The 21,387-nt window shown below is 33.3% G+C and overlaps 6 protein-coding genes across 13 annotated transcripts in view; 4 read left to right on the forward strand and 2 right to left on the reverse strand.

Moving 5' to 3' along the window:
* Positions 1 to 1,582, forward strand: part of LOC119615930 (titin) — a 96,446-nt gene extending 94,864 nt beyond the window's left edge. For all 7 annotated transcript variants that reach the window (XM_037971971.1, XM_037971970.1, XM_037971976.1 and 4 more), the window contains 4 exons: positions 28 to 447; positions 505 to 642; positions 722 to 855; positions 929 to 1,582. In XM_037971971.1, coding sequence (XP_037827899.1) covers positions 28 to 447; positions 505 to 642; positions 722 to 855; positions 929 to 1,106 — 870 coding nt within the window. In that variant the 3' untranslated portion in view covers positions 1,107 to 1,582. The remainder of the gene's footprint in view (positions 1 to 27; positions 448 to 504; positions 643 to 721; positions 856 to 928) is intronic.
* A 973-nt stretch (positions 1,583 to 2,555) lies between these two features.
* Positions 2,556 to 8,347, forward strand: LOC119615615. Its single transcript, XM_037971627.1, has 4 exons — positions 2,556 to 2,733; positions 2,842 to 3,005; positions 3,077 to 5,236; positions 5,296 to 8,347. Exons 1-4 carry the CDS (start codon positions 2,676 to 2,678, stop codon positions 7,804 to 7,806), a joined length of 4,893 nt encoding a protein of 1,630 aa, XP_037827555.1. The 5' UTR covers positions 2,556 to 2,675; the 3' UTR covers positions 7,807 to 8,347.
* Positions 8,348 to 8,883: 536 nt separating this feature from the next.
* On the reverse strand, positions 8,884 to 10,151 carry LOC119615923 (proteasome subunit alpha type-5). Its single transcript, XM_037971963.1, has 3 exons — positions 9,873 to 10,151; positions 9,667 to 9,799; positions 8,884 to 9,606 (listed from the first exon to the last, which is right to left on the reverse strand). The coding sequence occupies exons 2-3, from the start codon at positions 9,797 to 9,799 to the stop codon at positions 9,011 to 9,013; spliced, it is 729 nt and encodes a 242-aa protein (XP_037827891.1). The 5' UTR covers positions 9,873 to 10,151; the 3' UTR covers positions 8,884 to 9,010.
* Positions 10,152 to 13,080: 2,929 nt separating this feature from the next.
* Positions 13,081 to 15,071, forward strand: LOC119615606 (skin secretory protein xP2). The gene is made up of 2 exons (XM_037971617.1): positions 13,081 to 13,356; positions 13,458 to 15,071. Exons 1-2 carry the CDS (start codon positions 13,348 to 13,350, stop codon positions 14,409 to 14,411), a joined length of 963 nt encoding a protein of 320 aa, XP_037827545.1. The 5' UTR covers positions 13,081 to 13,347; the 3' UTR covers positions 14,412 to 15,071.
* Positions 15,072 to 15,784: 713 nt separating this feature from the next.
* Positions 15,785 to 18,227, forward strand: LOC119615582 (transcription factor grauzone-like). The gene is made up of 4 exons (XM_037971593.1): positions 15,785 to 16,013; positions 16,076 to 17,067; positions 17,124 to 17,321; positions 17,395 to 18,227. Exons 1-4 carry the CDS (start codon positions 15,903 to 15,905, stop codon positions 18,125 to 18,127), a joined length of 2,034 nt encoding a protein of 677 aa, XP_037827521.1. The 5' UTR covers positions 15,785 to 15,902; the 3' UTR covers positions 18,128 to 18,227.
* LOC119615591 (N-acetylglucosamine-1-phosphotransferase subunits alpha/beta) lies at positions 18,184 to 20,624 on the reverse strand. Of its 2 annotated transcripts, none has more exons than XM_037971600.1 (4): positions 20,389 to 20,624; positions 18,949 to 20,310; positions 18,691 to 18,881; positions 18,184 to 18,622 (listed from the first exon to the last, which is right to left on the reverse strand). In XM_037971600.1, the coding sequence occupies exons 1-4, from the start codon at positions 20,491 to 20,493 to the stop codon at positions 18,325 to 18,327; spliced, it is 1,956 nt and encodes a 651-aa protein (XP_037827528.1). In that variant the 5' UTR covers positions 20,494 to 20,624; the 3' UTR covers positions 18,184 to 18,324. The 2 variants fall into 2 exon arrangements, with proteins under 2 accessions (XP_037827528.1, XP_037827535.1); XM_037971607.1 differs by having other exon boundaries at positions 20,372 to 20,578.
* Between the last annotated feature and the right edge of the window lie 763 nt (positions 20,625 to 21,387).

The following is a 21,387-nucleotide window of genomic DNA, read 5'->3' on the forward strand; positions in this document are numbered from 1 at the left end:
ACTGATAACATTTTTTGGCGTTCATAGCCTGCAAAGAAAACACTATCATCTAAAGAAACAGAAACTGAAATTGATTTATATAAAGCCATACCAGCTCAAGTGGTGGAAAATAATTCATCTTCCACGGACTCTATGCCTTTATTGTCAGCCGAAATAGAAACAAATACAACGACAACAAGTGATGATTCTGATACGATAAAAATATATGATTTCCAAACGCAACAGGAAACGAAGACAACCATAAAGGTAGCAGATAGAGAACAAGCCACAGTTGATGATGTTAATTCCAAAGAAAGACCCTGTGGTTTGGCTTTTAGTAGATCGGAAAGTGGCGGAAATATTATAACACCAACACGTGGTGCTACACCACAAGCATTCAAATTTTTACAACCAAAACGCAAATTACTGGAACCTAGTCAAGTGTTGTCAGTGGAAGAAGATGAATCGGTAAGAATGTTTTAAATTTATAGAAAAAAATTATTAATCATTAATATAAAACATTAGCAAGTTGTGTCCAGTCCTTCGGATAAACCGGTAATTGAAGCAGATGTTGTGAAGGCACTGCCATCGGTTAAAGCTTTAGCAAGAGCTTTTCTAATGACAACGAACACTACACAACCAGAAAAACTTTGGCTTCGTAAGGTACTCCTCTACTATAAATATACATATGCCTTAATATTTACGAATGATTAACTATTTATCTATTTACAAATTATTTCAGGCTAGAACGTTATCACAAGGAGGAAAGAAACGTTCTTGTTCACCTAAAAGATCACTAGATCATATCATGAGAACGGAACAGTTAAAACCAGAAGATGATTTAACCATAACCTCCGACTTATCATCGCTTGAAACGTAAATCTAAAAAACATTATTAAAAAACGAAAATTTAAATCATTTATTTAATTTAAATTTAAATTTCTTGCAGTGATTCGTCCTCCGTTGGTGTTGAAATTGCTACTTCTTCAGACTTAACGTCTTCAGCAATATCTTCAAAAAATGATCCATCTCTTCCTGCAGATACGTCAAATATAAGTCCAGTTCCAGTGCGCCAAGGAGTTCTAAAAAACAATATTGCATTCTTTGAGAATTTAAAGAATAAATAATTATTGATTCATTTAAATACATTTCATTACTTATAAGTATTAATGCTCTGAGTATTATTTTTAATTGTAAAAAATAATAAACTCAGTTGACTTTCATTTTTCGCATATTAAGTTTTAGGTGCCATTAAACGATTTAAAAATCATTTTTGTACTTATTTACCAAAATTGTTATTGAATGTATCATATTTAAATAGTAAAACATACTATGTAGTAGAATAAGTGTTATGAAAGAATTATTATTCTGTTTTTAATTAGTTTTAAGTTATTCAATTTTATGAAATCCAAAAATTTATACCAAATTTGATTTATTAAAGTAAATTTATTTAAGAATTTCGTTTTTTTAATTGCTGAGCCACAAAATTTTCAATTTGGAATCATATATCTAGAGTCATATTATATTGATTATAGATTTAAAATGTGCAGGTGAACACATACTAAAATATTTATTTTTAATAAAAATTGTCAAAATAAAATAATGCAAATACTTTTTTTCTCTTCAATGAATAACATCATTTCTCAAATTTTGCTCACATTAACATGATTACAGAAGTGTACTTTTCACGTAATTAAGTGCAGTTTGTAAGTTTAGTGGAGTAGTTCACTAAAATCAGGATTTAATATACTTAAGTGTGTATGTACCCAGAATCTCTCACTACTATGCCACTAATCTCTTGTTTATGCAAAGCTCCAATTGTAGTTATGAATTATGTAATTTGTGTAACATTTTTTGCATTTTCTGCTTCATTATGGGCTATTCATAAAACCGTTAATAAAATTAAAAACACATTTGAAAATTATTCCTTCATAATGCCGATTATAGGCCGTCGACGAAATGTTTAGTGTTAGCCAACGTCGTCATTATTATTTGTCGGCGCAGATCATGGCGCAATCATAAGGAAAAGTCAATTCAACAGCTGATCACTCAGTTCTTTATTTAAGGTAGATACAACTGTCAAAGTGCACCATTTAGAGTTGCCACAATCCGAAAATATATATATTTAAAATCATTTGAGAGTATATACAGAATTGTATATAAAATCATTAACAGTCGATTTTATTAGAGATAACTTAATTTTTTAACGATTTTATATAGCAATGATTTGGTCACATGTCTTTTAAAATCACTCGAAATAGACTAAAGACCGTTATATATTTCTTATACATCAACAAGGTTTTATTAGTTACCGATGGATAAAAAAATAATATGTATTTTTTTACTAATACAATTTTTGTAGTCTAATGAATAATTATTTTTTTGCTATTATAATTGATTACATAGATATAATTTACAATTTTATTTTAATTAAATTTGTGGTTTTTTTCAATCCATATATAATTTTTAACAAATTATTTGGGATTTTTTTTCTGTACGATATTAAAAAAATCACGGTGGCAACATGTAAGTTTTTGACATAAGTATCTACATTTGTTGTTTTTGTAGAATTGACTTCACCTTATGAGTGCACCCTGCAGCAGATAAAGAATAACTTTTTCTAAATATTTTTCAAGTAATTAAAGTTTTTCCTGCAAACTCGAACATTTCTAATGGGATAAATCCATTTCCAAGCTATGGCTTATATCAACGTAGCTGAATGGTCTCCGGACCAAGTAACCGATTGGATAAAAGGTTTGTTTGTCGTTTTTTTTGCTGCTGCAAGGAATTGTTGTGATTCATACATTAAATTAAACAAAAACCAAACCCATATCGGGTGGGTAATCATTGAAATATTTTTAGGTTTGGATGATTCCATGTACAATTATGTTTACTCGTTCATTAATAATGGAGTTGGTGGTCATCAATTGCTTAATATCAGACCATATGAATTGGAACAGTTGGGCATGCATTCCATTGGTCATCAGGAGATTGTATTGGAAGCTGTAGAAAATCTGAGAAATTTTGTGAGTATATATATATTATATGGAATCGAATGCGTGCGTTATTATATGCTGATTTATTATTCTTCTTGAAGCACTACAATTTGGACAAAGAGAACCTACAATTTATGGCTTTACATGTTGCAACAGCGGCTCGAAGTTTACACAGATTACTAGCTCTGAAAAGTGGTTCATCTATGATAGAAACACAGATTCTAAATGATATTACGAGAACGATAGCTAAAATAAAGCCATTAATTGGATGGTTAGATCGATCACCCTTTCAGGGTCAGTTCCAGTTCACTGAAATATGTCGCAAAATGTTGAGACTAGGTCTTGAAATGGCAACAATCGCCCAAAGAGAACGATTTGTTGAAAATCCTGTTGAACAAATACGCACAACTGCAGTGACGTTAGAGCGCTTAGCTGATTACATTATACAAGATATTACAGACCCAATGCTGTTGCAACCTGCATCCTTGAATTTAGTTACACTTAAGAAACGAGAGTCGGAACTTGGATTTAATATTGAAACAAGCTATCATGGTATTCATCGTGTGACTGACATCAAGCACAACTCTCCAGCCCATAATTCGGGAAAAATTGAAGATGGCGATGAAATTGTACAAATTAATTACCAAACAATTGTTGGATGGCAATACAAAACGGTCCACTTACAGTTAAGAGAATCTTTACCAGACGTACTCTTGACATTGAAAAAGCGTCCAAAGCACACAAAAATTTATGGACAGATTTATATGCAGCCATATCGTTTGCCAAGCAAAAAGAGAAACGTGGGATCCCGTTGGGGAGAAAACGTACCAAGCCCGAGGCCTGGTTTCTTATCAGTACCGGAAAATACTTTCAAACTTCCACTTTTGTTAAATGCGGACAATGAAAAAGCAGATGACGGAGACACAGACTCCATATGCAGTGATATATTGACTCCGACAGACGCAAAAGTTGTGGAAAAGGAAAGCAGACTATACTATCCAAAACCAAGAACAATGCTTCAACGACGTAACACCATTTGTGGCGATGAATTATTGGGACATAAAAATGTGGTGGGAATTCCACTCTGGCATGACCCCAAGGCCGGATCTAGTGGTGATCCTTCTTCGCCAAGTCTACGCGACAAGTCCGTATCCTTTGGGTTTGGTTTGGAAATCACACCACGTCCTACCACTTGTATTGGTATTGGTACTAGTGGTGGTGGTAATGCGAAATTCGCCAGTGATGTTAAATCTGGGGTTACGCAATTCAGTGACTCCATTAAGTTACGTCAAGTTGTTGAACAACCAAATGAAGAACAAGAAGCTACTTCTAAACCAGGTGTTTGTAAAGTTGTTCGCTTCGATGCTAATATGAAAGTCGAAGATTATCCAATTGATGAAAAATATACGTGTAATGTCCAAAATACAATACTCGAAACTTTTGAGCCCATACCTTTTGCCGATGAAGAGGACGAGGAGTATAATCCTCAGGCAATACAAAATATATCGACTAAGAAGGACCAAAACACAGAAGATAAGGATAACATTTTAACATCAAGCAATAATGCACCACTAGTCGAAACAGTTAATGTGCCTATTGTTGTCAGACGAGGCAGACTAGATAAGAGTCACAGTACGCCTGCTTACGACAATTCTGGCGAAGAGTCAGACACGCCTCCTGCAATAGAACCTCGCAAAGATTTTCTATTGATAACACCACCCGTACCACCGCCCCGCCCAAGAAAACAAGGCGATCCAGCTGCTGTTCCAGTACCGCCACCAAAACCTCCTGGATTACTTGCAGCAATTACAGCTGCAGCAGCTTCAAATAACGCAAATGTTTCATCATCAGCACAAGCATCAAACTTTAGTTTGCCCGTACACACACCGCCGATTAACAACATTGAGGAAGATACAAAGTCGTTTGTTTCCAGTACAAGCACATTATCATTGTCCGCACCACAGGATGCTGCAAACGAAGTGAGTGGAGAACTGCATACTCCTACAAAAGCGCGATCATTAACTTTAAAAAAGAAACATAGTCTTATCAGTAAAAGGAGAAATGTTAATCTAAAAATGCTTGGTACTGGCGATATTCAAGGCTTTTTATATCGTCGGACAAAAGACAAACGGGGCGTTACATTTTGGGCACGTTTATATTTCGTGATGCTTGATACGATTCTCTATGGGTTTCGTTCAAAAGACGCAGTGAAAGCTAGCTGTGTTATATTTTTACCGGGATTTACTGTATCCCTGGCTAAGGTAAGTACAATTATTTAGCTTTATTATGTGGATAACGAATTTGGTTATTACTTGAATAGGAAGTGCATTCAAAGCCGCATGCTTTTAAGGTGTATCACTCGGCAAAAACATTCTATTTTGCCGCAGAATCACTGGACGCTCTTAATCAATGGGTTGAATTCATAAGACAATCAACACTGAGTATGGGTGTTCCTGGAGCAGGAAACTCGGTTTCATTAAACGAAATTAGTACGAAAGAACTGTTTTCCGAGAACGAAAGTTCTGGTGAGGAAAATGAATCGACAGTAACAAAAAACCTTTGCACTCCTTCTCCTCAAAGCTCTAGAGAGGTTCAACAAGTATTAAGCGTTTCCAAAGCTTCTTCAACAACGCCTACTTCGACAAAAAGTGACAGGCGCTATTTGGGATCATTAAGAAAACTTACAAAAGGATCGTTGCCCTTCAAAAGTTCCAATGCAAGCGATAAGAAGCAATCGAACGATATTCCGGTGCCTACCGAACAATTTCGCTCATATCGTAAGGTTCCAGGAGGCAGTTTTGGTATTCAAATTGGAGCAAATACTCCAGGGTATCATGATACTTCCTTGCATCCATTCAATTCTGCACAAAAAACTATTTCTGAAGATACACAAAGCCAGCGCAACTCCCCGCAAACAAAACCTCTGAGTTGTTCAAATATTGTAGCTCCATCGGAAATAGTTATATCTCCTCCACAACCACTACCAACAACACCGCAGCAATATAGCAATCGACGATTAATGCACTCGAGCAGTCGGAGCTCAATAGTTAGCAATTCTGATTCCACAACATTGGGATTGGCACCGCCATCTACGCCAGCACCTGTTCCAGATATACCCTTAAGGGTTTCAACACCACCCTCAACGCCATCTGCTTCAACTGCCGCATTTCATTATGTACCTCCTTCGCCAGAAAATGATGAAAATTCGACCACACAACAAAATCTAATAAGTCCGTGCAAGAGCATTAAGAAAATTCCCTACAATTACATACATGCATCTAATCCCAACTTGGTAGAATTTGACTTTCAAACTTCTAGAACTCTCGACTACAATTTACCAAAAATAAACTCGAGCAATGCATGGGAAGCACTTCCCAATATACAAGGCTTTGTGACACTAAAGGACTTAATGTTACAAAAACAGGAAGAGGAGGCTCAAGAAATGTACAATAACCGTGTGCTATTGGGTGTCGAGAAGAAGGAAGAACACAGACGTCAAGCTGCATACAAACAAGCAACACAATCTAGGCAATTAGTAGACTCCAATCAACGCTCAACCAACACAGCTGGTGACGCAAAGGTCTCAAAGACGCAAAGCCGTAGTCTACCAAAACCACCAGATTATGAAATTAGTTTTAAGCCAGATGATGAAGACATACAACTAACACGTACCAAGGAAGGCCTTAAGCTAAGGGACTTCGGTTATGAATTAATATCTGGTGATGAACCTTTAGGCGGTAGCTGTAGCGGCACCATATCTTCATATTCTAAAAATCGTTTATCAACCTCTCGTCAGTTTTCCAATCACTCAACGAGCAGTGCCGAACATTTGGAAGCAACTAGCAGCAGTCACGGAAGTAACTGGGCATCCGCTATGAAATCGCGCCCATTTTTGTTAACTTCAAATAAAAATAAGAAACATTCAACTAGCAGCAGCTGCTCTGCAGCTGATTATGCTGCAAATGGTTCGGAAAGACGACTCGGGAGTTTTAAGAAAAAGGGCAAATTAGAGTCCTTTAAAACATCGAGTGAAAGAATTTTCCAATTTGGCAAACACTCAACCAGTAACACTGCAGGAATTACAATGACTTTACCACTAAACAAAAAATCAAGCCATCATAATGTCAATGAAAGTGGTGTTGCGGGCAGCGGTAGTAGTGGCATTAAAAAGAGTCAAACATACAACAATGATCTAAAGGAAAAAGCAGACAAATATGATGCTCAGCGCAAAAATTCTGCACCCATGCCGATTTTCTCAAAACTCAGTTTTTCTTCCGGCTCATCGTCTACATCGGGCAGCAATTCTAACACGAAAGGGGAAAACAAAAAAGAAAAGAAGCATTCCAGTTCTCCATTGTTTCACCGCACAGTTTTTGGTCATCACAATCAAGCACACACGCAGCAAATCGTATCGATACCGTCAACACCTACAAGTACGACTTTTTTGGGGCGTGATTACGATCAAGAAATCTTTGCTCAAGTCATATTTCCAAGCCAGCCTTCAAATTATCGCAAGCAATCGATTACTTCATCGCTCTCAAACAACGCTATCCTTTCTGCCCCAGATACCACAGCTCCTCCTCCCCCAATCAAATCTTCCAACGCAAATGTGATAGATTTTGCAGTGACGCCGCCATCAAATACTTCATCGACGGCTACCACCGAATATCCAAATATGGAATGTCCGCCAGTTTTTGAACCCGACATTTATTCACTTACCGATCCAAATGCCAGTTTGTTACTCAGACGTAACAACAATAACAACACAAATACTAGTAATACCATCACCAGCAACAACAAGTCACAGGGTAGTGAAAGTGAAATGAATTGAACAAGTCAAAAATTTTCAAAATTTTTGACGGTCTTTAATTGAAAATTTATCTGTAAATATACTTAATTATTATATTCTTACATATATACATTAATCCGCGTGAATGTGAATTCACATTTGTGCGACATACTCGATTAAAAATTAAAAAACATTGCATTTTTATTTTCCTCTAAGGAATACATACATAATTATTTTTTAACCTTTAAGAAGTTAAACTTTAATTGAATTTTACTAACTCAACTGCAATCATACCTTACCATTTCGAATAAATGTATTTTAGCGTAGTCGGATAAGAAAGCACATACAATGTATGCATGTAATTAAGCTATCACAATTTTAAATAAGAATTAATAGTAATTATAAAGACTTGCACTTTAATAGTCTTGAATCGTTGCGGATAGTAAATAGTATTTATTTGATATTATTCTAATATTTCTGCAATTTTGCATTCATCAAAACATTTAGTAATATACAAATGCGAAATATTTTATCATTATGTATTTTCCTAGTTTTAGTTCACATGTACGATATATGAAAATTACATTAAATACTTCCTTTGTTTGCAATTTTCTTAAAAACTCTAATTATTCCATCCGTTAAATAATTAGGAAATTCGTTATTTTCAGTTTATTTATTTCATGTGGTAATAAATGGGGATAAAATATTCAATTTTTAGCAAATTTCTAGACCTTTCGTTCCTGTTGTTCTATTAAGAGGATTTTTGATAACATCCTATGAAGTTGCAAGTGTTCGACTATACAAACCTTTATAGCTTACTAAGTCTTAAAAGTTCTTAAAAAAGGATGTAAGATTTGTTACTTTCTGTAACATTTTGCTATTATTCTAATGAAACGGATTTGTACATTTATAAAATCAGAAGTTATATCTGTATATTTTGTAGGTAGGTAAGATACTTCTGGTAGGTTTTATATCCGCTACAAATTGAATTACAGCTTTTTTTTGAAATTCTGAAACTACTTAAAACCCCGGTCAGTGCCGAGTTTGTACACAGAAAAAACTGAAAAACAATTTCAATTACCAAAACCTCGTTTTCAATGTATACATACATAACTCATATTTATCTCAATACTTGAAAATTTATTTAGTTTTAAACTTCCATTTATTCCGTTAGATACTGTTTTACAAATTCTATAGCAAAATGAAAAAAATTAGCAATTACTACACTTATATAAATAAACACCGATTATGCCAAATTGTTTATGATTTCTTCAACCTCTTCTTTGGTATGCATACGGAAGAGTTTGTCCGGAGTCATGGTCATCACCTCAACATTTGTGGAATTAAGTTTGTCTTCCATTACTTGTTTTAGTGTGTTTAGTGACAAATTAATAGCATCACTTAAAGTCATTTCGGCTGTATAGTTGTCCTGTAAATTTTGTTGAGCGCCTTCACTACCCGACCCAATTGCTTTTGCCCCGTAGCGGATGTATGTACCAGATGGATCCATATGCCAAAGTTGTGGTTTGCCATCTTCAATGCCAGCAAAGAGTATGGCCACACCAAATGGACGACTCATAGCAGAGCCACCATCTCCACTATCGCCAAATTGAATAGCCAAAGCTGAAACAGCTTGGGCACATGACTCAATTGACATTCTCTCATTATAAACGAACCAATGGTTTTGACACTCTACTCTCGCCCTTTCAATTAAGGTGCGTGCATCTGCCATAAGTCCGGATGTAGCACAACCGATGTGCTTATCGACTTCCACAATTTTTTCAACAGTACTTGGCACCATCAGAGGCGATGTTATGCGCTTTTCAACAGCCAGTACAACACCTAAAAGTGACTCCAAAGTAAATATATATTGTATTAAATCAAGTTTTTTGTCAGCCGTACCTTCTGAAGTACAAATGCCAATGGCCGTAGACCCCAATTTAATGGCTTCAATAGCATATTCCACTTGGAATAGGCGTCCCTCAGGTGAGAAGGTATTTACACCGCGATCATATTCGGAACGTGTAAGAAACATCTAAACATTAACGTAAATATTGTATTAGATTTTTTCTTAAATATAATCTTAAATTATTGAGAGTACTACTTACATTATTAATTAGTTTTCAAAAGTCGAAACAAACAATTTGCAAAATATTACCACCAGCGAAATGATTAAACACTTTTGCGGTTCTTTGACAGCTTTTGTTAAAAGCCGACAAATATTAACGGCGGCTGCTGACACTAAAAATATCGGCGGCGGCTTAAAATCGACTGTAAGCCGGTAAAGTTCTTCATATACGCTTAATTTTTAAATATTCAAAGATTTTAAATAAAAACGGAATCCGAGAGATACAAAAGTGGGATTTTGTATATAATTTATAACAACAAAATAGAGCAAGCACAAAAATTGTTAGAGAAAATATGCAGGGATGAAAAAAATAAAAAAAATTTAAAAAGTTAAAAAAAAAATATTTTAAAAATTTTGATTAATTCTTAAAAATTAAAAACAAATCCTTTCACCAAGTTTTATGATGATCAGTCTATATTTTCCCAGGTTTTGAAAAAAATAAAAAAAATTTAAAAAGTTAAAAAAAAAAATATTTTAAAAATTTTGATTAATTCTTAAAAATTAAAAACAAATCCTTTCACCAAGTTTTATGATGATCAGTCTATATTTTCCCAGGTTTTTATTTTTGCCGCATAGTGTAATCTATATAATAAAATTTTGAATAATCTAAATAACATTTAAATTTTTTTTAACTTTAATTTGTAATACGCCATTAAAAGCGCCTCTCAGAGACCTTTCAATGATATCAAAATTAATTATCATTCCTTTACGTGAAATATAAATAAAGTAGGAAAATCTTTAAAAAGTTTCTTCTTATTATTTGATCCAGATCACCAAACATTGGCCTAAGGACAAAAATTTTGGGAAACGGTATCTTATAATGAACCAAACTTTCATTTTCGGTGGTATGACAAAAGTTAATTCATTTTCAATAGCAGTCGGCGGCAACATGGCAGCCAGCAGATCCATTAGCATTATTTTGCAGACACAAGCACACCCGCTGCATTGCACATTGGGACAAAGGTACTTAAAACATGGCGATTAATAAACTACAAAGTGTTTGGTATCAATGAAAAGAGAATTTCTCCTTAAATAAAAAAATATAATAACCCATCGAACAATTTAAGGAGGTAATTACCAAAAGAATAAAAAAATATATATCGAGTCGGTATCTGTAACTTCCATGAAAACGAGATTTTGATGGCAAAATATCCGGCAAACAATCCCGCATCAGTGATATAAATTTCAAAGACAAAAATTCTGTATGTAAAACTCTCTATCTATTCCAAAACACTCTATCTATTCCAAGTTTTATTTTGAAATAATACAAGAATTATTACTTCTGAAACTAATTTAGCTCAATTTGATTATATTTATTTTTGTTTATATTATTATCCTAGTTTAAAATCGGTTTAAAAAAATTACTTAAAAATGCACTATGGCAACTCTGTATTCATAAATATTGGCGTATTAGTAATTTCTAGCAACAAATAAGAGTCTAATAAGGTCATAAGGACTTCAATGAGGGATTGGGTCAATTAAGGACCAAGATCTCCATAATTTAAAGTATTTTTTTTTTAATTCTATCATAACGATAAAATTTTGGAATGATGTAGGTATTAACTATAAATTGATTTTCTGTAAGGGTTATATTGGCGGATCGATCGTCATAATTTTAGGTTCATAAATATAGGTTTCGGTTCGTAAAAAAGTTTTTTTTCGTCGAATTCCATTATTACATCTACATGTAAAAGCCATTTTTGTGCGTTTTAGTCATTTTCTGAGGAACATCTCATATGGGTTTATGGGTGAATTATGCTTCGATTGTCATAAAATTTGGTAGACATACATATTTTCGTTTCAACAAAACTTAATTTATTATGGTATTATTAAGTTCGTAAAAAACGTTAAAATCAATGATTGAAGGTGACCTTATATGTGGGGCAGGGTAAATTATGGCCTATAGAGATTTCGATGATGGATACATTCCATCAACAAGGGCGGCTTTAATGGCAGACCAAAAATTCGATTTGACTAAAATTTTACACCAGTTACTTTTAGAAACTTATGAATAAAATAAGGGTCTTATCTGAGTAAAATTTATATTTTTGGACACCTCTAATGTACATACATACATACATACATCTACAACATAAACATTTTATTTAACAAAAGTTATAAAAATCATTTGTGCACTCAAATCCAAATATTTTTAATATGAATTAATTTTATTAAAAAGTTTAACAAGTTTCAATCAAATATGTAAAGCCTTGAGGAACTCGAGAATTTCCATTATAAAATAAATAAAACTTGGACCTGTTACATACATACATGTAGGCATGCAAATTTCATTTTAACCGCATCATTATGTAATATTAGTATTAGATCAATTGTGGTCTTTTTTAAAGATGTTTACATTCATATGTTATTGTACACAAAAATATATACATACATATATACATACTATCTGTTGCATTGTCTTATAATACCTGCATACATACATACATATGTATGTATGTATGTACATGAATGGTTTGCGATGTAGCAATAACCTTGCGTCATACAATGAAATCTGATCAATTCAAACTAGTATCAACTACATAAACATACATACATATACATACATAAATAAATAAGTATTAATGCAAAGTTCATTGTGTTTCTTTTTTAGCCAAAAACCAAATATAAATAAATTATTAAGTAACCTACATAATTACATTCATATGTATGTATGTAAATACATAAATATGTATTTACAAACACAATTGTAAATTGATACATAAGGGATGTTGCAATAATACTTGCAAAATTCAACAAGTTTTTATTATTTTGCTTCCTGTCCTAATAAGATATCTGCTGGATAGTGTACTCAAACATACATTCATACATATCTACATACACATATACATATACATACATATAATAATGAACATTCGAAAATACGAGTATATCAAATGCATATTACAACTTACATACACTCGTGTGTAGATATGTACGTTCATATGTACATATATACATATGTATGTAAGTGTTCATATACATTTGGCTGTAATAATAAGATGGTTATGCTTGCTACACTTTTATTACTTTTTTTAACTTTGGTTGAATGTTTTTTTTTTATTTTTTCTGTTTTGTTTTTAGTTGTATGAATTGTTTACTTGTTGTATGTATCTATGGATGGTTGGATATAAGTAAATGAATATTATTATTGTTAGTTTGATGACTGACTGGTCTGTCCGTCCGTCCCTCCATCTGACTTACTAACTAACTACTAACAGTGAAGACACACAGTCGAGTGTAGTCAAAAGAAAAATATTAAAATATATAAAAAAATGTAAAAAACAGAAAATAATAACAATTCAAATGTTTCTGGTGAATGTTGAAAATACAACTGGTATATAAGGCAAAGACTGGTGGTTCCATGAATTAGTATCAACTCAGATCTCGTTTAAAGCGATACAATAAAATAGTGTAATAGTTTTCCTCTTAAATTTTATCCAGCCAACAGCTCAACAATGCGCATGGTAAAGTATTTTATAATTATTTTTGTAATTTTTGAAAGTAAAAGTAGCAGTTAAAGTGAATTTGTATCTAATTAAATGTTTTTTATTATTCCAATTTTTAGTTTGTTTTTCCTTGTCTCGCTTTGTGCGTGGCAATGGTCAGTTGTGCCGAGGAAGTTGCCTCAGAAGACAAAAGTAAAACTGTGGAGAAACGTGGTTTATATTTAGGAGATTATGGTCACAGTCATCATCATCATCATGAACATATTAAGACCGTTACCATCGAGAAAAAGGTACCCGTTCCATATACAGTAACAAAACACATTCCATATACTGTTGAGAAGAAGGTTCCATACGAAGTGAAAGTGCATGTTCCAGAACCATATATTGTTGAGAAGAAGGTGCCCGTTCATGTCAAGGAATACGTCAAAGTACCAGTTCATGTACCAAAACCATATATTGTAGAGAAGAAAATACCATATGAAGTTAAGGTACCAGTCGACAAGCCTTACGAAGTGAAAGTACCTGTTCCCCAACCCTACGAAGTCATTAAGAAAATTCCTTATGAAGTCAAGGTACCAGTGCCACAGCCCTACGAAGTAATCAAGAAGGTGCCCTATGAAGTAAAGGTTGAAGTTCCCGTACCAAAGCCCTATGAGGTAATTAAGAAGGTGCCCTATGAAGTAAAGGTGCCCGTCGAAAAACCATACCCAGTTGAGGTACCAAAACCATACCCAGTAGAAGTTGAGAAACCATATCCAGTTGTTGTTGAGAAAAAGGTACCTTATGAAGTGAAGGTTCCCGTCGACAAGCCATACAAGGTTGAAGTTGAAAAGCCGTATCCTGTACATGTCAAGGTACCAGTTCCTCAACCCTACACAGTCGAAAAGAAGGTTCATTACACCGTCGAAAAGCCAGTACCTTATGAAGTCAAGGTTCCAATTGAAAAACCCTACCCCGTCTACTCAGAAGTAAAAGTTCCTGTACACAAAGAAATTCCATATCCAGAAAAGTACCATGTTGAAGTGCCAATATTCGAAAAGGAGGAACATCACTCCTACCACCACCACAAATAAACAAATAAAAACTGATCTACAACACTCCAATAAATAAAAAATAGATCAGTCAATAAATTCTGCAACTATCATCAATATCAACAAAAACACTAAAACCATCACAGAACGCGATCACAAGCGATAAAACAAACAACAACCAAGTATTGCGAAAATTCCATCGAAAACGTTACGAAATTATACGTTTTACGCACGCAACGTTGAGCTGGACGAGCAAGAGGAGATAACTACGCTTAATCAATCCACTCTTGAGGAAAATGTGGATTAATTATATAATAACATCAATAAAAAAGGAGGAAGAGGAGGAGCAAAAGAGAAGAAGGATTTAGCAACTAAATCCATACGAGATCTGTTATTGCAATAATATATACATACATTCATACATATACACCTGCTATATACTACATATGTGTGTATGAAATGTATATATAATTGCACTTTATTAACCATGTAAAATAAGCCAAATGTGTTAATTGTATTAAAGGAAAAATTATATACATACATTCCTACATAGTATGAATGTATGTATGTATGTAAATTAATACATATGAATGTATGTATTTGTAAATAAATGTTGACATTATAGCGCTTAAGTATTATATTTCATTTATTTAAATAATTAAAAGAAAACAAAATAAATGTTAAATAGTATAAACTCCAAAATTTAAATCATGCATCAAAAATCGACTATATAGTATCCTAATCAATTTAACCCCCTTATTTAGTATCTCGGAAGGATTTTTCTTTTCCAAATTTTGTAGAAAAGAAGTAAAAAAAGTTTAATAATTGAGTAATATTCATAAGAATTTTTATAAAAGAAGGAAAATCATAAAACTTATTGGTGAGAATGTATTACTACATTTTGTTATTCTATTCCTTTTATTAAACATACATACATATGTATATGTATGAATGTACATTAATAAGAGCATTTCGATTCGAATCGATATTTTCTTCAACTTTGGTTTTCTGTATTTCCATTAGACTTTCCATCAGTAAATAACAACTTACAAACACGTACAATGTACGTCGTACATACATAGCTACGATCGTAATGCATAGAATACACACAATAGTAAAGCACTGAAATTTGCTTCTTTTTTCTTACGATTCTGTTTTTTATTCGATCATAGCGTAACCGAGCGTTATCGAAATGACGAATTCCGTTTATTATTTAATATATTTCCTTCTAATTAAACATAAAATATGATATTTTTAAATTAGAATCTATAAAAAATAGCGTTAAATCACACAAACTCACAGTTAATTAGTTTTAGTGCAGCTCACTCAATATTTATGAGTTACACTCAATTTGTTATTGTCACTTGCATGATTTTTTACATTACATGCTATTAGTTCATAGAGAATGTTTAAGTAAAATAGAAGAAGCTTTTAATTGTTGCCCTTAATAATTTTAAGTATTATTATTATTATTATTGTAAATCCCGTTGAATGTAATTTATTTTGTTGAAAGTTTGTAATTGTTAATGAATAATGATTTGTCGATTGTGCTTAAAGGACTTTGAGGAAATTATAAATATTTTTGATAGCAATGGCCAGGAGCTCAACGTTGCTGAAGTTGTTGGTAAACATTTTTGGTTTGAGGTAAATTTGAAGTTGTATTATTTTTGAGCTGAGAATATATATCTAAACTATACTAATTTCAGCCTCGAAAGGATGATCCAATATCAACATCAATATGTAAATTGTGTTGGATTAAAGTGTGTGAATTTCATGAATTTTACGAGATGGTGGAACATGTACATCGTCATATGACAGAGAGATTTATAGTGAAAACAGAAAGTGCTAAAGGAAAGCGACGCTCCCCATTGAATGTTAATGATCTCATAAATTATAGTTCATTGCCAAGTAAACGAGAACCGGACGATGAATTTAATGAACTTGGTGAAGTACCATTCAATATGTTAATTGAAGATACCAATGATGAGCCTGGTAAGACCGTAGCTAAAGCTGCAGCTATTGCATTAGGTGCAGAAGATTCGCGTGATATTTTGTCCCAACATAATTTCAGCCAAGATGACTATGATGATGTCGATGACAGTAACAGGTGCAATGAGACTTACAACGAAGATGCGAAATTTAACGACACAAATGATACTCAAAACAGTGACAACGATGATACCTTCGATGGAGAAGCTTTTATGAACAATATATTAACTAACAAGAATAAAGAGCCAGTAAAAAATCAAGATACGTCAAACACCTCGTCAATTAAAGCAGACAAACGAAGATCGACTAGAAATTCCAACAAAACACAATTAGATAATACTGAAACAGATAATGGATTCAACACAACGACGAATATTAAAAGAAGACGAGGGCGGCCAAAGAAGGGAGAAATTGTTGTAAAATCTGAACGTTGTACCAAACAGTCAAAAGAAAAATTTAATAAAAGTGAAGAGGAACAAGATGCATACAAGGCAAAAATGAAGGAAATTGATGAACAGATTTCTCAATACATGACCTTACATTGCGAAGTTTGCAGTTCGGAATCAGAAAACTTTGCGGGTTTGAGAGCTCACATGCGAGAGGCTCACAACATCAAAAAAGGTTACGCAAAATGTTGTAACAAAAAGTTTTTGAAAAGAGCACTTCTCTTGGATCACATACGTCAACATTTAGATCCCGATTGTTATAGGTATAAACATGTCTATAAATTTTTAGACGCATAATACATTTGTTTCTATTTTCTAGATGTGAAGAATGTGAACGTACATTTGCCGATCGGCAATCAATGCGTAATCATTTCTTAGTTAAGCATCAAAAAGATGAAGATAAAATTTACGAATGTTCTGCATGTTCTAAAAAGTTTGTCAGGAAGTATCTACTAGAACAGCATAAAATGTTCGCACATCGTGATCGATCTACAACGTGTAAATCCTGTAATAGAAGGTGACCATTTTTGGATTTCGTAACTTTGAAAAAGACGAATAATTTCCTGTTTGCTTTGTTATGTGTATTTTAGATTTAATACATTGGAAGAGCTGTATGAGCACAATAAGCAGCATTGCAGTTATGGAACAATGTGTGATATATGTGCTAAAGTCATCCGGGGTCCGGCCGCCTTTAAGCGTCACCAGTTGGAACATCAGGGTGTTACAATGCCTAAAGTACAGTGTGATTTATGTGGTTCATGGCATAAGGATAAATACGCATTAAATAAACATAAAAAACGACATATGGAATCTAAGCAACCTCACGTTTGTGATATATGTCATAAAGTATCTCCCAGTCGCAGTGCTATGTTAAGTCATAAGCGATATGTCCATGGAACAGAACGTTCGTACGAATGCGGTGTTTGTCGAAAAACTTTTAAAAAACCAATAGCATTAAGAGAACATATGACTACCCACACCGGAGAAGTTTTATACCGTTGCCCACACTGTCCTAAAACATTTAACTCCAATGCAAATATGCATTCTCACCGCAAAAAAGTACATCCCCGAGAATTTGAAGAGACTCGAAAGTTACGCAAACAAAATGCACATCTTATTGAGCAACCTATACCCACCATATCTGTGCTAAGCAACGCCAAAAAGGAAACCCAAGCACTTTTGGTCATAGGCTCTGATCAAAGCGAAGAATCCCATCATGTTCTAATAACTACTAGCGCAAATGACTTTAGTGATGATGATGATGTGACTGATCTTTCAAAGGAAAAAATTACTGTACTCTACAAAAATTACAGCATTAATTAAACCCGTTAAAGTGCAACTAAATTTGCGAAACAATTCAAAAAAATAGACTGTTTTATGTAAATACAAAAAATAAAATTACAGATTTATTTCTGATGATGAAAATAATATTTTTTAGAATTTTGTTTTTTGATATCATGTAACATCTCGTCACAATTCTAACAAACATTTAATTGTCCTAAAGTTATCAGTATGAGAAATTATAGTTTTTGTATACATCGGCTAACAAATTTAGCCTTATGAATGCAAATTGATCGCAAAAGATAGACTAAAATTAAAAAGCTTAAACCATAGATTACTATTAATATAGCTCTTTGTTGTCTTCGCCATTTTAAATAGTCTTTCCAATTTTCAAAGCGATTACGGTATTTTGGCAATAATTCAAATTGACTCCGGTGTGGAAATAAAGATAAGTAAAAATCTTCTAAAAGATGACGAATTAACTCGTTTTCTTCTAACGATTTGGGATCCAGATTATCATTGATACAATTAAATTTTCTGAAAAGAAAGGTGTTTTTGTAAAGCAAAATTTTTCCTAGTCAAATCGTTCTTAAAATTTTTTATACCTGGGATTCCGACGTATTCTATCTAAAGCATTTACAACTTCTGTTAAATTAGATGTGAGCATCATAAAATTGTTATGGATATAATGTTTAGGATTTATATGGTATTTATACTTTCGTCTTAATGCAAAGTTATCATCTAAAGCTTCAGCTAAAGGAATGCAATTTTCCACTAGATCACGGGTTACAGTTGGCTAAAAATATGTTTCATTTAGTACGTGTAACTCATTGTATATTTAAATGGCTAAAAACTATACTTACTAGATTAGAGTCTTCATATCGTTCGTACATAACAGTAGTATATCGAATGTTATTAACAACATCTGATTTGTGGAGCAAACTACAATTGTGTATGACATCTTCAAAAAATCTTACAGCTGACCAGTCCAAGGGTAACTGAAAAGTTTTAGCTAAAAAAGTACGTATTTCACGATCAGACCATGTCATTGAATGATCAGTATCAAATTCATTAAATATTTCTCTAACAGTAACTCTCTTGGTTTCTTCCATTAGAAAGGAATAGTAGGCAAAAGCGTACTGTAAATCATTCGGTGATCTAAAGCGATTCATGGCAGTGGCGGTAATTTCTTTATAGAACTTTGCCTGCATGGCTTCTATAACAGGTTTTTCCAACAGGAATCCTACATGGGCTAACACATTTCTAGCTCTAAAACCATACCATTGATTTAAAAACATATTAGTCTTAATAAGAGATTGTGAGTAAACATCTTGGGATGAGTTAACGGATTTATTTCTGATTGGGTTTTCTTGTACTATAGACTTAGCCTGTATTTTTTGATAAAATCTTGATTGCCGCTTTTTATTGAAATCGTCAACAACCAATTTTAAATCTCCAGTTTCCGACAAGTTTTTATGTTGTAATAATATATTTTTAAAACTAATATTTTGATTGCCATAATTGTGGTGGGGCAAATGATTATTCTTTGGAAACATTTTAATCTCAACATTTGTTGATATCTTTTTGTTTGCATGAATAAATTGCAAATGTTCTTTACTCTTATTGTCGTCCTCATTTTCGCTGAATTCTTCAGAGCAATCACCTCCATCGTACTGACATGCTTCGATATTACAATGACGATCGCAAGCACCATCGCCGATATAAGTCCATGGGCAATCTTCAGCACAATCAGGAACTATCCATGCCTGATAAATTCTGACACCCTCTGAGTCCGTGTATAAATCTTCTGGATACAATTCTGAACCCAAAAATATATCATCGTTAAGGTATAAAAATCTTTTTGAGAGATTAGGTATTCGATGAATAAACGTCTCTATAGCAGCACTGGAAAATGTGGGCAACCATTGTGAGTTTGGCGCTAAAATTTCGTGTGACACTATTTTCACACGTTCATTCGTTAAGTCGAGCCACTTTGGTATTTGGCCATTTGTTACTATATAAATATTTCTAACCCATGGAGCAAATTTCTCCACTGAACGTAGAGAATATTTTAATTCATTTTTATCATCAAATCTGGCTGGATCAAAGTTTGGGTCATATTTTTTAATAGAACTTATAAATGCTGGATCTGAACCATTTACCCAAGTGTACACAACATCGATGGGTTCGCAAACTGCGGCATAATGGGTTGGAGTAAATGCAATCTAAAAAATCAATAAATACCACTGAACTTGTGATTTGTACATCTTATTTACACATGCTTACTTCTATATTTTTATTACCTTTCGATAGAGTGAGTTGATAGTTAAGATTAAAAAAATTGCCACTATTAGTTTCCATTTGTGTTTTTTTAACATACGAAAACTTAGTTTGCGACCCAAACGCATGATAGCATTATTATTAGTTCAATTCCAAATTAACGTATCATTTCGAAAATTTCACACAGATATGGAACAAGTGGATCTGTTTTGTGTGGACAGGTTAAAAAATTTTATTTTTGTTTATTTAAACAGCTGGTGTTTACGCGTTTGACAAATCAAAGAGCGCCATAAATAGGGCGAAAACCACAAAGTTAGCAACACTGTTTATATACCTCATTTAAGAGATACGGCCACACATCAAATTTGTTTGACTCAAACGGTAAGTTTTTGATTTTGTTAGACCTTGTCCACACTAGCAAACTTTTGTTGAGAAACTTTTTCTTAATTCTCTTTTGAAGTTTCCTTAATGTCCACACATAGAAACTTTTGTTTCAGAAACTACGTATTAATTGCATTGATTTGTTGTTGTACGAATGAGAAGAATAACAAAACAAGTTTCCGAGTACGAGAAACTCCGTACCGCGAGAGAGATGAATGATATTCTTTCTCTTTCTCTCTCACGCAAAATCAAAAGTTTCCCAAAAAAAGTTTCCTAGTGTGGACTGGCAGTTAGTGAAAACATGTATTTATGCGGTGTGAGTTTTTTTACTAACCCAATCAAAAAACTTACCGTTTGAGTCAAACAATTTGATGTGTCGCCAAGGCGCTTTACATATGTACGTAAAGAATGTAATAACTTAAAAACATACAATACAACTTTTTTCTTGTGTTGTTTATCTCGTTATGACTCCTTAAATTGCTCTCCTTCTGTTATTTGATGTTATTTGATGATAATATTAATAATTACTGCAATATGTAAATTATTCAAGCCCATTGCACATACATACCGTCATGAATTCAGGTCATATATTGGAGACTGATTGTGCCATTTATATGAAAATCTTTAAAAATGTGACCAGT

Source organism: Lucilia sericata, unplaced genomic scaffold (genome assembly GCF_015586225.1).
Source record: "Lucilia sericata isolate MDLA Ls3-8-SP2 unplaced genomic scaffold, ASM1558622v1 Contig000048F_arrow, whole genome shotgun sequence".
Classification (NCBI taxonomy): domain Eukaryota; kingdom Metazoa; phylum Arthropoda; class Insecta; order Diptera; family Calliphoridae; genus Lucilia; species Lucilia sericata.

Excerpts from the sequence above, each read along its gene's own strand:
- LOC119615615 (XM_037971627.1), top strand. The coding sequence starts at position 2,676 with ATGGCTTATATCAACGTAGCTGAATGGTCTCCGGACCAAGTAACCGAT. Across the intron at positions 2,734-2,841 it reads AGTAACCGATTGGATAAAAG|GTTTGGATGATTCCATGTAC; the intron begins GTTTGTTTGTCG and ends AAATATTTTTAG. Across the intron at positions 5,237-5,295 it reads TTACTGTATCCCTGGCTAAG|GAAGTGCATTCAAAGCCGCA; the intron begins GTAAGTACAATT and ends TTACTTGAATAG.
- LOC119615923 (XM_037971963.1), bottom strand. The coding sequence starts at position 9,799 with ATGTTTCTTACACGTTCCGAATATGATCGCGGTGTAAATACCTTCTCA. Across the intron at positions 9,607-9,666 it reads TGGCATTTGTACTTCAGAAG|GTGTTGTACTGGCTGTTGAA; the intron begins GTACGGCTGACA and ends AGTCACTTTTAG.
- LOC119615582 (XM_037971593.1), top strand. The coding sequence starts at position 15,903 with ATGATTTGTCGATTGTGCTTAAAGGACTTTGAGGAAATTATAAATATT. Across the intron at positions 17,068-17,123 it reads TTAGATCCCGATTGTTATAG|ATGTGAAGAATGTGAACGTA; the intron begins GTATAAACATGT and ends TCTATTTTCTAG. Across the intron at positions 17,322-17,394 it reads TGTAAATCCTGTAATAGAAG|ATTTAATACATTGGAAGAGC; the intron begins GTGACCATTTTT and ends TGTGTATTTTAG.
- LOC119615591 (XM_037971600.1), bottom strand. The coding sequence starts at position 20,493 with ATGCGTTTGGGTCGCAAACTAAGTTTTCGTATGTTAAAAAAACACAAA. Across the intron at positions 20,311-20,388 it reads TCAACTCACTCTATCGAAAG|ATTGCATTTACTCCAACCCA; the intron begins GTAATAAAAATA and ends TTGATTTTTTAG. Across the intron at positions 18,623-18,690 it reads AGAATACGTCGGAATCCCAG|AAAATTTAATTGTATCAATG; the intron begins GTATAAAAAATT and ends CTTTCTTTTCAG.